The sequence below is a fragment of the Beta vulgaris genome, chromosome 5 (assembly GCF_026745355.1).
Source record: "Beta vulgaris subsp. vulgaris cultivar EL10 chromosome 5, EL10.2, whole genome shotgun sequence".
In the NCBI taxonomy this organism is placed as follows: domain Eukaryota; kingdom Viridiplantae; phylum Streptophyta; class Magnoliopsida; order Caryophyllales; family Amaranthaceae; genus Beta; species Beta vulgaris.
In genome coordinates this window covers 45,613,963-45,625,883 of record NC_079206.1, presented here as the reverse complement: position 1 = coordinate 45,625,883, position 11,921 = coordinate 45,613,963, and the positions used below count along the sequence as shown (strand labels likewise).

At 37.2% G+C, this 11,921-nt stretch overlaps 1 protein-coding gene across 1 annotated transcript; it reads left to right on the top strand.

Moving 5' to 3' along the window:
- Positions 1 to 1,310: 1,310 nt before the first annotated feature.
- LOC104893495 (nucleolar protein 56) lies at positions 1,311 to 4,771 on the top strand. Its single transcript, XM_010679598.4, has 8 exons — positions 1,311 to 1,691; positions 2,314 to 2,519; positions 2,653 to 2,810; positions 3,005 to 3,192; positions 3,288 to 3,540; positions 3,774 to 3,922; positions 4,032 to 4,166; positions 4,279 to 4,771. Exons 1-8 carry the CDS (start codon positions 1,487 to 1,489, stop codon positions 4,542 to 4,544), a joined length of 1,560 nt encoding a protein of 519 aa, XP_010677900.1. The 5' UTR covers positions 1,311 to 1,486; the 3' UTR covers positions 4,545 to 4,771.
- Positions 4,772 to 11,921: the final 7,150 nt, after the last annotated feature.

The following is an 11,921-nucleotide window of genomic DNA, read 5'->3' as shown; positions in this document are numbered from 1 at the left end:
TAGAAACAACAATAATAATAATAATAATACTTAATAGTAATGATATATATTTATTTAATTAATAATAATAATAACAATAATAATAAGAGTAATTAGTAAAATAAATTATACCAACATAATAATAATATTTAACAAAATGGTTATAAAAGAATGGAGCTGAACTGAACTGAACTGAACTAAACTGAACTGAACTGATTGGAGCTGAACTGAACTGATGGGAGCTGAACTGAACTGAACTGAACTGAAAATAAGCTGGGGAGAACAGACCCTCAGTGTGTTTAGGGTAAATTTGGGTATACCTTGAAAAAATCGGGTTTGGACATAGTTCTTACTGGACTCGCCCCCAGATCCGACACATCCATCCCTACACTTTGATTATTACACATTTTAATGTACAACTTTGATTATGATTTGCTTCTTCAAATTATAGATTACTAAACTTAATAAATATTGTGCATATGTTATTCAGGTTCCGAGACTCCTTAAATCTACTTCCGGGTAGTATGGTTTGATGTTTGAGGCTTCGCTTCACTGTTAGCTAGGTGCATGTCTTTCCCCCTCGATCTAGCAATCTTGGACAATTGTTGTTTTGTGGAGGTGATTTTCACTTGATGCTCACGTCAAACGAAAAGCAAGGTGGGAATGGAGTAAGTGAGTAGAAACTACCTTCATGAGTCTTTACGCACAACAAATCCACTTTGAAGTTGACTTATTCGCTCGGCCGAATCTTATAAAAGAATCTATTTTCAGTTCTCATTTGTTCGATGAAAAATTCGAGACGAAAAAGGCCACTTTCTTGTGTGATAGGAACAGAGCTTCGGGCAAGCAGTGCAATCGTTTTGACTCTGGAAGATGGGAGTCTCATTCCTAAGGGCGCATCGACAAAAGCTCTCCTTTGAGGAAAGTAGGCCTTTTAGAGAGCGGTATAATGTTGGATTAGCTCCGCCTTGTTGTGATGCCCTAGTATACTCTACTTGTTCACCTGTGTCAGTTTGGGGCTGTAACCGGGGTGGGTGAACCCTCATAGATATTGAAAATACACTATTGAGAACTTGAGATGAATATAATATATCTTAAAAAACACACCATCTAATATGATTTTTTATTTTCTTTGTGATTGTATTGTTGCACTATTGAGATGTGTTCCTTTAATAGAACTTTATAAATTATTTTTTACTTATTATTTCAGGTAAATAGATATAATTACAAATTTAAATTAATTAATATATGATTTTACAAGCATTGCATGCATATAAAATTGGATATTTATTAAATGAAGAGCACTCGTGGCCGGCCCGTGGCCGTTGCTCCTACAAAAATCCCTAAACCCTAAAGTAGTCTGCCGAAAACCCTAAACCCTAATTCATCTTCTAACCCCCACATACTCATTCTCCCTTAGTCCCTTCACCCTTGCCTTCTCTTACTTCTTCATTAGAGGCGGAGGAGAGAGAGAGAGAAAGAGAGAAAGAGAAAGTGGAGAGAAACTATGAAGACGTATTTGTTATCTGAATCAGCATCTGGGTATGGGTTGTTTTTCGCAGAGGGGTTGGATGAAATTGGGCAGAACATAGAAGCAGTTCGAAACTCTGTAACTGACATCAATCGTTTCGGTCAAGTAGTCAAGTTAACCGCTTTTCAGCCATTTGACTCTGCCCTTGATGCTCTTAATCAAGCCAGTGCTATTTCTGAAGGTGGGGTTTTTTTTTCCTTAATTTGTTATGGTTATTTCACAGCAGCTTTTTACAGTTCTTAGCTTGCTTGCTAGTTTTAATTTTGTTCTTGCATTTGAGGCTTGGAATATGGGTTTTCATATTTCTGTTTTTTTTTTGTTGTTGTTGTTGTATTGTATGAGTTTTGGGTTTTTTATTTTTTATTTTTATCTATTTATGAGATGAGCCGCTATGAAATTTCTCTAAATTGGGATTTTTGTTTATAGCATGTTAATTGATTAGGTATTTTTTTTACTTGTATTCGTAGCATTTGTGTGATGGTTTGTGTTTTTAGTCATTATTTATAGAATGGTCGAAACTATACTGGTAAATGCTTCTGACCAACTGGGTTTAAATTTTGTATTTTCTCGTTCGTAAATGTTATTAGAAAATGTGATTGTACAAAAAGGCTAAATCTTCAGCTTATTGTTCATGCACAATTATAGGAATTAGCCCTCAGCTTTGTTATTCGGCGTGGTTGTGTCTGCCAGGATACTATGTAAGAGCTGTCAGGGGTGATTGATCTCGTATGCGAGGCAATTGTGTTGTCGATTTTGATTGTCAGAAATCGAAGATGTATATAATAGACTGCTCTTTTAAACAGGTGTCATGACTGATGAATTGAGAAGTTTCTTGGAGCTTAGTTTCCAAAACTCAAAGGCCAAGGAATTCATTCTTGGAGTAGCAGACTCTAAACTTGGAGCAAGTATTTCTGAAGAGACTAAGATTCAATGCAGAAGTAATGAGTTTGATATGGAGCTTCTGCGTGGTGTGCGTTTGCACTTCGAAAGGTTCATCAAGTATCTTAAGGTGCTTTTTTCTTCTAATTGTTTTATGGAATTTTAAGGCTTTGTCTTTTAATTTTCTAATAAGCTTTTCTTGTACTTTTGTTGGTTATGGACAAATCATCTTATGCATGTTTTGCACTTCCCAATTTGTGTAGCCTGGAGATTTAGAGAAAGCTCAGTTGGGTTTGGCACACAGCTACAGCAGGGCTAAGGTCAAGTTCAACGTTAATCGAGTTGACAACATGGTCATACAAGCAATCTTCCTCCTTGATACTCTCGACAAAGATGTAAACTCATTTTCTATGCGAGTCAGGTTAGCCACATGCTTCCTGCTTCCGGTTACTACACTGTGTTGTGTCCATTATATGCTTGTGGATTCTATGTTGGGCACTTCTACCTCTATTATGATGTTTTTGGAAGTAGTATGATGTGTTGGGAAGTAAGAATTAGCTATTACTCAACTCTTTCAGCCCTTTTTTGAAAACACTATTTTCTCCTTTAATGCAGGGAATGGTATTCATGGCATTTCCCTGAATTGGTCAAGATAATCAATGACAACTATTTATATGCGAAAGTGGCAAAATATATTGACAACAAGTCAGAGTTGTCTGAGGAGAAGCTTCCTGCCTTGACTGAAGTTGTTGGTGATGAGGATAAAGCAAAGGAGATCGTTGAAGCTGCCAAAGCATCTATGGGTAAATTCTATCAATTTTTGTTGAGTACTACATCTAATGCTTATAAGAATGACGTGTGTCAAATGTTTAACTTATTTACTCTGACTTTCCTGCAGGGCAAGATTTGTCTCCCGTTGACTTGATTAATGTCAAGATGTTTGCTCAAAGAGTAATGGATCTTGCTGAGTATAGGAAGAAGCTTTACGATTACTTGGTGACAAAAATGAATGACATTGCGCCAAACTTGACCTCTTTGATTGGTGAGATGGTTGGAGCCAGATTGATCTCCCATGCTGGCAGTCTTACAAATCTGGCAAAGTGCCCTTCTTCCACACTCCAGATTCTTGGTGCTGAAAAAGCACTCTTTAGGTAATGTTTAGATGCTGGATTTTGTGACTATTGGGATGTTTGCATCTTTTCAATTAAGCTAATAGCTCCATTCGATCTACTCACTATTATAGTCAAAGATTTATCTTAGAAATCCTATGAGATGTGTCTCATCTGGTGGGACTATGATGTTGTTTTTCTTGAAAGCAAATTATTTGCAGTGGAAATATCAAGTCTAATTGGTTCACTTTTTTTTTTTTTTTTTTTTTTGTTAGGGCCCTGAAAACAAAAGGAAACACACCAAAGTATGGTTTGATATTCCATTCATCTTTTATTGGCCGAGCATCTTCTCGGAACAAGGGTCGGATGGCGCGTTACCTTGCAAACAAGTGCTCAATTGCCTCTCGTATTGATTGTTTCACAGGTTTGTTCTGGTTGCAATTTATTACGTCCTCTCTTGCAGGTTTCTGGTTGCAATTTATGACATTGTAAATGGATTGAATTTGATTCATATGATGATTGTATTCATACAGAGAAGAACTCTACTATTTTTGGTGAAAAGCTACGCGAACAGGTAGAGGAGCGACTTGACTTTTATGACAAGGGAGTTGCACCTCGCAAGAATATTGATGTCATGAAAGCAGCAATTGAAGTTTCCCAAAAGGATGGTAAGTTTTTGTCTATGGCTCACCCTCAGCTGTTGACAACTTGATTCAGTCTAGACTACAATCTTTCTGTTCAAGCAACTTACCCTTTTGGGTTGATATATAACTTTTGCAGATGATGATATAGACACAGATCAGCCAGATTCTGCAGTGAAAAAGAGTAAGAAAAAGAAAGAGAAGAAGAAAGATGAAGACATGGAAGAAGATCATGGAGATGCCAAGTCTGAGAAGAAAAAAAAGAAAGAGAAGCGCAGATTAGAACAAGAAGAAAATGGGGAGAAGGAAGATGGAACTATCAAGAAGAAGAAGAAAAAGAGCAAAGATGATAGTGAGGATGTTTCAGCTGTTAGCGAGGGCAAGAAGAAGAAGAAGTCAAAATGAAAAATAGGATTATGATCCATGTTCCGTAATGGTCTGTGTTTTTGCCAGATTTTGATCTGCTGCATCATTTTATTGGTTGCAGCTCCATGCGATTGCTTATAGATATGGTGGATCAATTTTGGGATGTAGTCATCATTTCTTCGTTTTAATTGTATTGTAGGAACTGAGATGTTTATGATTGACAAGAAATTACGATAATGGCTGAATATGTTTTATGTGTTTCAGAAGATGCTTGAATATAATGTTTTCGCCCATCAAGTCAAAGCACGCTGGTCATCTATAAAGCATTCCAATGTGCTAATAACCAGTCTTTTCTACTGATTATGTTAAAAAGTACTACTATGTTATTTTTTTTTTGACGAGAAATTCAAACCAACTTTATTAAGAAACTGAGGAAGAGTCTGCAATTACAGCAGCATGGACTTCAGGAGAATATTCCTCCAACCACACTCTACATTCATCAAAACTCTACTAAGGTATCATTTGGTTGCACTTGGGAAGTTGATTTTCCCTTGATTTTTCACTTCCTATGAAGTTTCACTTCCTAGGAAGTAAACAAAATTGTTTGGTAGGCTATGGGAAGATGGAATTCCCATGGGAAGTGGCACTTACCTAGGGGGAACTAGGTAAGCAACTTCACCCATTGTGTGGGAAGTAGAACTTCCTAGGAAGTGTAAATTCCCATGATTTTGCCAACCAAACAACTTCACATACTTCTACTTCCTAGGAATTTGCACTTCCCATGTTTTGTTTTGTCAACCAAACAAGGCCTAAGTTTGGCTAGTCCATGGGGAACCCCATTCGCTTCCCTTCTAACAAAATTAAAAGCTACAGCACTACACCCACTAGCAAGTTTATAAATGTCATTCATAATGCTGCCCAATTCGGTAGGTTCCCTTCATCCCTTTTTCAGCTTTGCGAACACAGTAAGATTGTCCGTTTCGAGCACCAGATTTCCAAAACCTGCTTCCATGGATATCTTCAGCGCATGCCACATTGCCATGGCTTCCACTACCTCCACCTCGAACTCGCCTGGCAGGAAACAGCACGTGGTGACCACCACATCGCCAGTACTATCCCTTGTGACTCCGCTAAGGCCCACCCCTTTCCCTTTGAATATGGCAGCATCCGAGCTTGTTTTATAAACACTCTCATCCGGTGGCTTCCACACTTTGTTGAGTTGTGGTTGTAGCACTCCCCCACCACTCACCTCATTAGCTTGCACATATTCTCCCACCATGCTTGCCTTGTGTATAAGCTCATCAGTTAAGCACTTTCTTCCTTCGAAAATCCACTTATTTCGCTTCAAGCAAATACCCCAGCACAGACTCCAGATGAGGCTCCACCATCATAGGTCCTTATAAACACTTCTATTCCCTAAAGGGCTTATTCTCATTGCCATGGACTTCTAATCTCAAAGGAGAAAGATACCATATATTTCGGGCATCCCTGCACGTGACAAGAGCATGTAAAACTGATTCACTATACTCCCCACACATTGCACACCGCACCTCTACTTCCATGCCTCGCTTTCCCAATTGCTCTCGAACTATCAACACTTCTTATACAGCCCTCCAAGCAAGATGTTTTATTTTTGGAGGCACCTCTGCACTCCATACGACAGGCCACTTAAATCTCTCTTTACTTATTGAAGAACTTGCTCTAGCACTTGCATTTTCTTGCATCAACATATAGTATGCACTCCGCATGCTGAATATACCATTCCGAGAATAATGCCATGCCCACCTATCTTCATCATCAAACAGCGATACTTGAATGTGTTTAATTGCATCAACCTCACCTTGTGAAAAGAATTCTTGCAACAGCTCAACCTTCCACTTTCGTTCCACCCACAAATCTTTCACCCTCACTGGAGTATCATCACGCTCACTCGGATATGAGGCCACTCGAAAGTTTGGTAGTTTTGCCACCCAACGGTCACGCTATATGTTAGTGTTTTCCCCATTGCCTATTATTTTCCTTGCTCCTTTTTCAATCACCTTTCTATCTCCCAAAATTGAACGCCATGTGAAGCTCATATTCGGGCTTGTTTTCGCTTCCCAAAATGAACAATTTGGATAATATTTCCCTTTTAAAACACGAGCCGTGAGTGAATCTTCATTGTTCAGCACCCTCCACGCTTGTTTCGCTAACATAGCTTTATTAGAAAACTTGCATATTTCTAAAGCCCATTCCCCCGTCTTTCTTTTATCCGTACATATTTTCCCAGGCAACCCAACAAGTCTTCCTTTCCTCTTCTCGTTGCCCCCAAAAGAAGTGCCTGCACAATTTTTCCACCTCCTTTAAAATGCTGATAGGGATAGAAAAACATTGCATCGCATAGGTAGGTATCGCTTGTGCTATGGATTTAATAAGAATTTCCCTGCCCGCCTGTGACAAGTATTTCTTGTTTATTGTTGGAAATTGCGTACAGGAAGAGTAAGAATTATATTATTGAATATGTTTATTTGTTGTAGATCCTTAACCATGTCTGTCAAAGTAGAAAGTTACTGCAATCCTATTGTGTTAAGTGATGATGAAGATGATGATAATAATAATATACCTGTCAATAATAAAAACTATACCAGTCTAGATTGGAGTATGCGTATTAAGATATTAAAATCAGGTGTGACCAGTGATGTTGAGCTCATTGTGGAGTTCAACCGTGCTAGGGGTTAGACCATATGGGACATTTACAGTGCATCCTTCAGGCATGAAACTGAGTCAGAATCAGAGGATGAAGAGCCTCAACCTACAAGGAGATCTAAAAGACAAAAGAGATATTTAGACTATTATGATGAGGACATACATTTGTTTGAAGATGAGAACTTCATGCCTGAACGGTACAAGAATCTAAGGCTAAGATAGAATGATAATGTGGTACCTTATGTTACTATTTATGATTAATGAAAACAATATAGTATAATAATATAATAATGTTGGATAGCTGGCCAACAATGATTAGAGTTGTTCTATAGTACCATTGTTTTAGGAAAATATAATGTTAAAGTAACAATTATTTAATAATATCCTTTGGAGGGATAAAAGTTAATTATTTTTTTGTATAAGTGAGCAAGAATTTATTCTGGGCACATGTTGGGAATATTTTTATTATTTAAATTTTTATTATGTGATTAATTTTTTTTTGTTTCCACTTGTATGTTTTGATGTGAATATCTTCATGGATGATTATGTGGTTACTAGAGAATATTTCATGTTGTACTTGGAGCTGTTTGAGAAATTGTTTGTTGATGCGATCTTATTTGATCAAATCAAATGTTGCCTTCTTAGATTGACATATAAGTTATATTGAAACCTAAAGTAGAGTTATATTACTTTCAGGTCACGAAGTAGGATGGCTAACAACAAAGACATAGCTACTGCTATTCGCCTCTTGGCGGAAAAATTGACTCAGGAGAGAGCTGAGCGTCCTGAGATTGCTAGGGACATGTTTGAAAGGCTAGCTAAGGTTAAACCACCATATTATAAGGGGCAAGCTCGTCCTACCTTCCTAGAAAACTGGATTAGGGAGTTTGAGAAAATCTTTGGGGCTGTGAATTTTCCTAAGAATATGAGAGTGGGTCAAGCTGTGCTGTACCTTAAGGATGAGGCTGATTTATGGTGGAGGGAGAATGGAGCTATACTGAGTGTTGTGGAAGGATTCAATTAGGATGCTTTTGTGATTGCCTTGAGAGGAAATTTTTACCCTACGTTCATGAGGAAGCAGAAGGCCCATGAATTCATTAACCTTAGGATGGGTAGTATGACCATCTACGAGTATTACAGTAAATTCATAGCATTATCGAGGTTTGCACCTGAGGTTGTAGCCACTGAGGAGTTGAAGGCTCAGAGGTTTGAGCAAGGGTTGACTGATGAGATACAGTTGGGGTTAGGAGGCGAGACCTTTACATCCCTAGATATTGCGTATGGGAGAGCAGTCCATATTTATGGACTCCAGTCGAGGAGGGATAAGAAGAATGTTGCGGTAGGTGAGAAAAGAAAGGACTTTAATGCTAGGGGAAACCAAGGAAATTTTAAAAGAAACAGGAATGGTAATGAGAATTTCCAAGGGAGGAACAACCTGGATAACCGCAATAGGGGTCGAGCTGTGTATCACTACAAGAAGTGTAACAACAACCACCCTAGGAAAGACTGTAAGGGAGAACTAGTGACTTGTAACTACTGCTAAAAGAAGGGCCATAAGGAGTACGAGTGCTATACTAAGCAGAGCAAGGAGCAGAAAGGAAATAGGAGCGGTAATCAGGTCAGATCGGGGTTCAACCAATCAGCAAACCAAGTTTCTAAGCCTGTATGGAAGTAGAACAACAAAGGGAACTATAGTAAGCCTGCCAGTGAGAACCTAAACCAGAATAAGCATGCAGGTAAACTGTACGTGATGAGTCGAAATGAAGTCGAAAAATGTGCCGACTTAGTTTCTAGTAATTTTTCTATTAACCTCGTCCTTGTTTAAACATTGTTCGATTCAGTGGCAACTTATTCTTTTGTGTCATTATCTGTACTAAAGGGTCTGGGTTTAGTAGATTATGAAGAAATTGACTTGCCTATCAGTATTCATACTAAGGAGATCATAAGGTGTACCAAGTTGTTTAGAAATTTACCTTTGAAGGAGACTGTGTATTTCCATCTGAATTAATAGAATTCAATTTGGGAGACCTAAATGTGATTCTTGGGATGAACTGATTAAGTCTTTACAAGGCCAACATCGATTGTGAGATTCAGAAGGTAGTGTTGAGAAAACCTTTGGAAAAATTGACCTCCTATAGACTTTTTGGGAAGCCTAAGAAATTTGGAGTTATCTCTGCGATGCAAGTGAGAAAGTTGATGAAAAAGGGGTGTGAATTATTCTTATGTAGTGTGCAGGATGTGAGTAAACAAGTTGGAGTGAATCTTGAGGATGTTCTAATTTTGAATGAGTTTATGAATGTGTTTCCAAGTGAGATTTCAGGTGTGCCACCTGTGAGAGCTATTGAGTTCACCATAGACTTAGTTCCTGAAACTGCACCTATATCTAAGGCACCCTATAGAATGGCACCTCCTGAGATGAGTGAGCTGAAAATGCAATTGCAAGAATTACTGGATAAATTAAATTAGGCCTAGTGCATCACCTTGGGGAGCTGCTGTATTGTTTGTGAAGAAAAAAGATGGAAGCATGAGGCTGTGTATTGACTATAAGGAACTGAACAATGTAACCTTCAAGAATAAGTATCCTTCGCCTAGAATAGATGACTTATTCGATCTGTTGAACACTACAAAGAAAATACATATAGAGGCAATCCAAAATTGCATCTAAATATATATTTGTAGCCTCTAATGGTGTTTAGAAACAATTTTTTGGTTGCCTCTAATTAGTCCGTCGCTAATTATAGGTTGCCCCTAATGCCACGTTTTAGAGGCAGACAAGTTATGGTGCTGCTATAGACTCTTATGTTTAGAGACAACCATATGCCTGTCGCTAATTATAGGTTGCCCCTAATGCCACGTTTTAGAGGCAGAAAAATTATGGTATCTGCTAAAGACTCTTAAGTTTAGAGGCAAACATATGACTGTCGCTAATTATAGGTTGCCCCTAATGCGTCATTTAGAGGCAGATAAGTTATGGTGCGGCTAAAGACTGATATGTTTAGAGGCAACCATATGTCTGTTGCTAATAATAGGTTGCCCCTAATGCCACCTTTTGAGGCACACAAGTTACAGTTCTGCTAAAGCCTCTTACGTTTAGAGGCAACCATATGTCTGTCGCTAATTATAGGTTGCCCCTAATGCCACCTTTTTGGGGCACACAAGTTATATTGCTGATAAGACCACTTATATTTAGAGGCACCATAAATCCATCTCTAATTATATGTTGCCTCTAATGCAACCATAAGTTAGTCGCTAAAGGATGTTTTTAGGTGCAACTTTTGACATTTTTATTAAAACTATTAGGGGCAACTACACATTTTACAGTTTAAGATTTATGAATTAATACATATATATATGCTATATTAATACTAAAAGTAAACAAACAAAACAATTTAATGAATCAATAAAAAGTTACTATATAGATAAAAAATAATTGTCATTTATATAAACACCTTAATCAACTAACATGTCTAGTTGGTTGTTCACAATTGTTACAGTAAAAAGAAATTGGAAACTACAAGAGAGAAAAAAAAAGATATCTAATAGTTTGAATAGTGTCATTCCATTTTTCAATTGCCTCAGTCTTTGTTAGTGTCATGCTATTTTCTTCCTCATATTATTCTTCAATTGTTTGAATAGTTGGATTCAACAAGCACCTGCAACACATGCATATAGTAAATATTAGTTTAATAACAAATATTAGTTTAACAAAGCTGTAATAACTTGTACAAAAATTGGCTTAGCCGGTAGTAGTAGCACGCAATGGCACGACAACTTGCACCGGAAACAACTAAAAAGCATAGCAAACGCTGTAATAACACAAGATTAAGTACATGAACAACAATGATCGTGCAAAAACAAACATCAGCAAGTCAGCAGCACAAACCTTTCCAGATTGACTAAAAATACTTATTTAACAGCATCAAAGCCACAACTAGAAGGATTCAGGTAGCAATTTTATTCACCATTATTTACAACCGTTATAGTAACTATAAATATCTATTCATGATATCTTGAATTTTGAACTTCATTAAAATAATTAGAAACTTACATGAAAACCACCTTATTTTCCTTAATTTGACAGCTCCAATATGACACCATGAACACATAACTGCACCAAAAGATTGAAAAAAAGAAAAAACATTTGTTACCCAAAGATAAGATCAAAAAAATTAACATCATAAATGCATATAAGATAAGCATAACTCTATACCACTTAATCTAACAGTGGAAACCTGTTTTTATACTCTATACCAAAATCACACAGCAAAATTAGAGAACTAAAGTCAACTGAGAGGTACTAACCTTAACAATTTGCAGCTGCGCAAAATTAATCATCTAAACAGCTTCGATGGGCTAAATCGATAATCTAAACAAAAGGATAGCCGTTTAAGAAGGGACAAAGAGCTGAATGTGACTGCAGGAACAAATAAATAAGCAAAAAAATAGAAGCAGTGAGCAATGGCCGCAACAGAACAATCAACAATCAATTAGCAGCAGCTTGTCGTGCAAAAAATTAGTAATAAAAGCCAAAATATTCCACAAATCTCAAACATCAACATTTACCAACAGATTAGAAGCCAATGTAACAAAAATCTTTTTTAGTTATTTAGCTTTTCATGATGAGATTAAAAACAACTTTCAAGCCACATTAGTTCATCAAATTCCTTATTTCAGAACATCATCAAATGATACCCAACAAAAATGAAATTTCGAAATGAAAAGAGTGAATAA

Coding starts and splice junctions, on each gene's coding strand:
- LOC104893495 (XM_010679598.4), top strand. CDS start 1,487: ATGAAGACGTATTTGTTATCTGAATCAGCATCTGGGTATGGGTTGTTT. Junction 2,520..2,652: donor GGTTCATCAAGTATCTTAAG/GTGCTTTTTTCT, acceptor CAATTTGTGTAG/CCTGGAGATTTAGAGAAAGC. Junction 3,193..3,287: donor AGCTGCCAAAGCATCTATGG/GTAAATTCTATC, acceptor ACTTTCCTGCAG/GGCAAGATTTGTCTCCCGTT.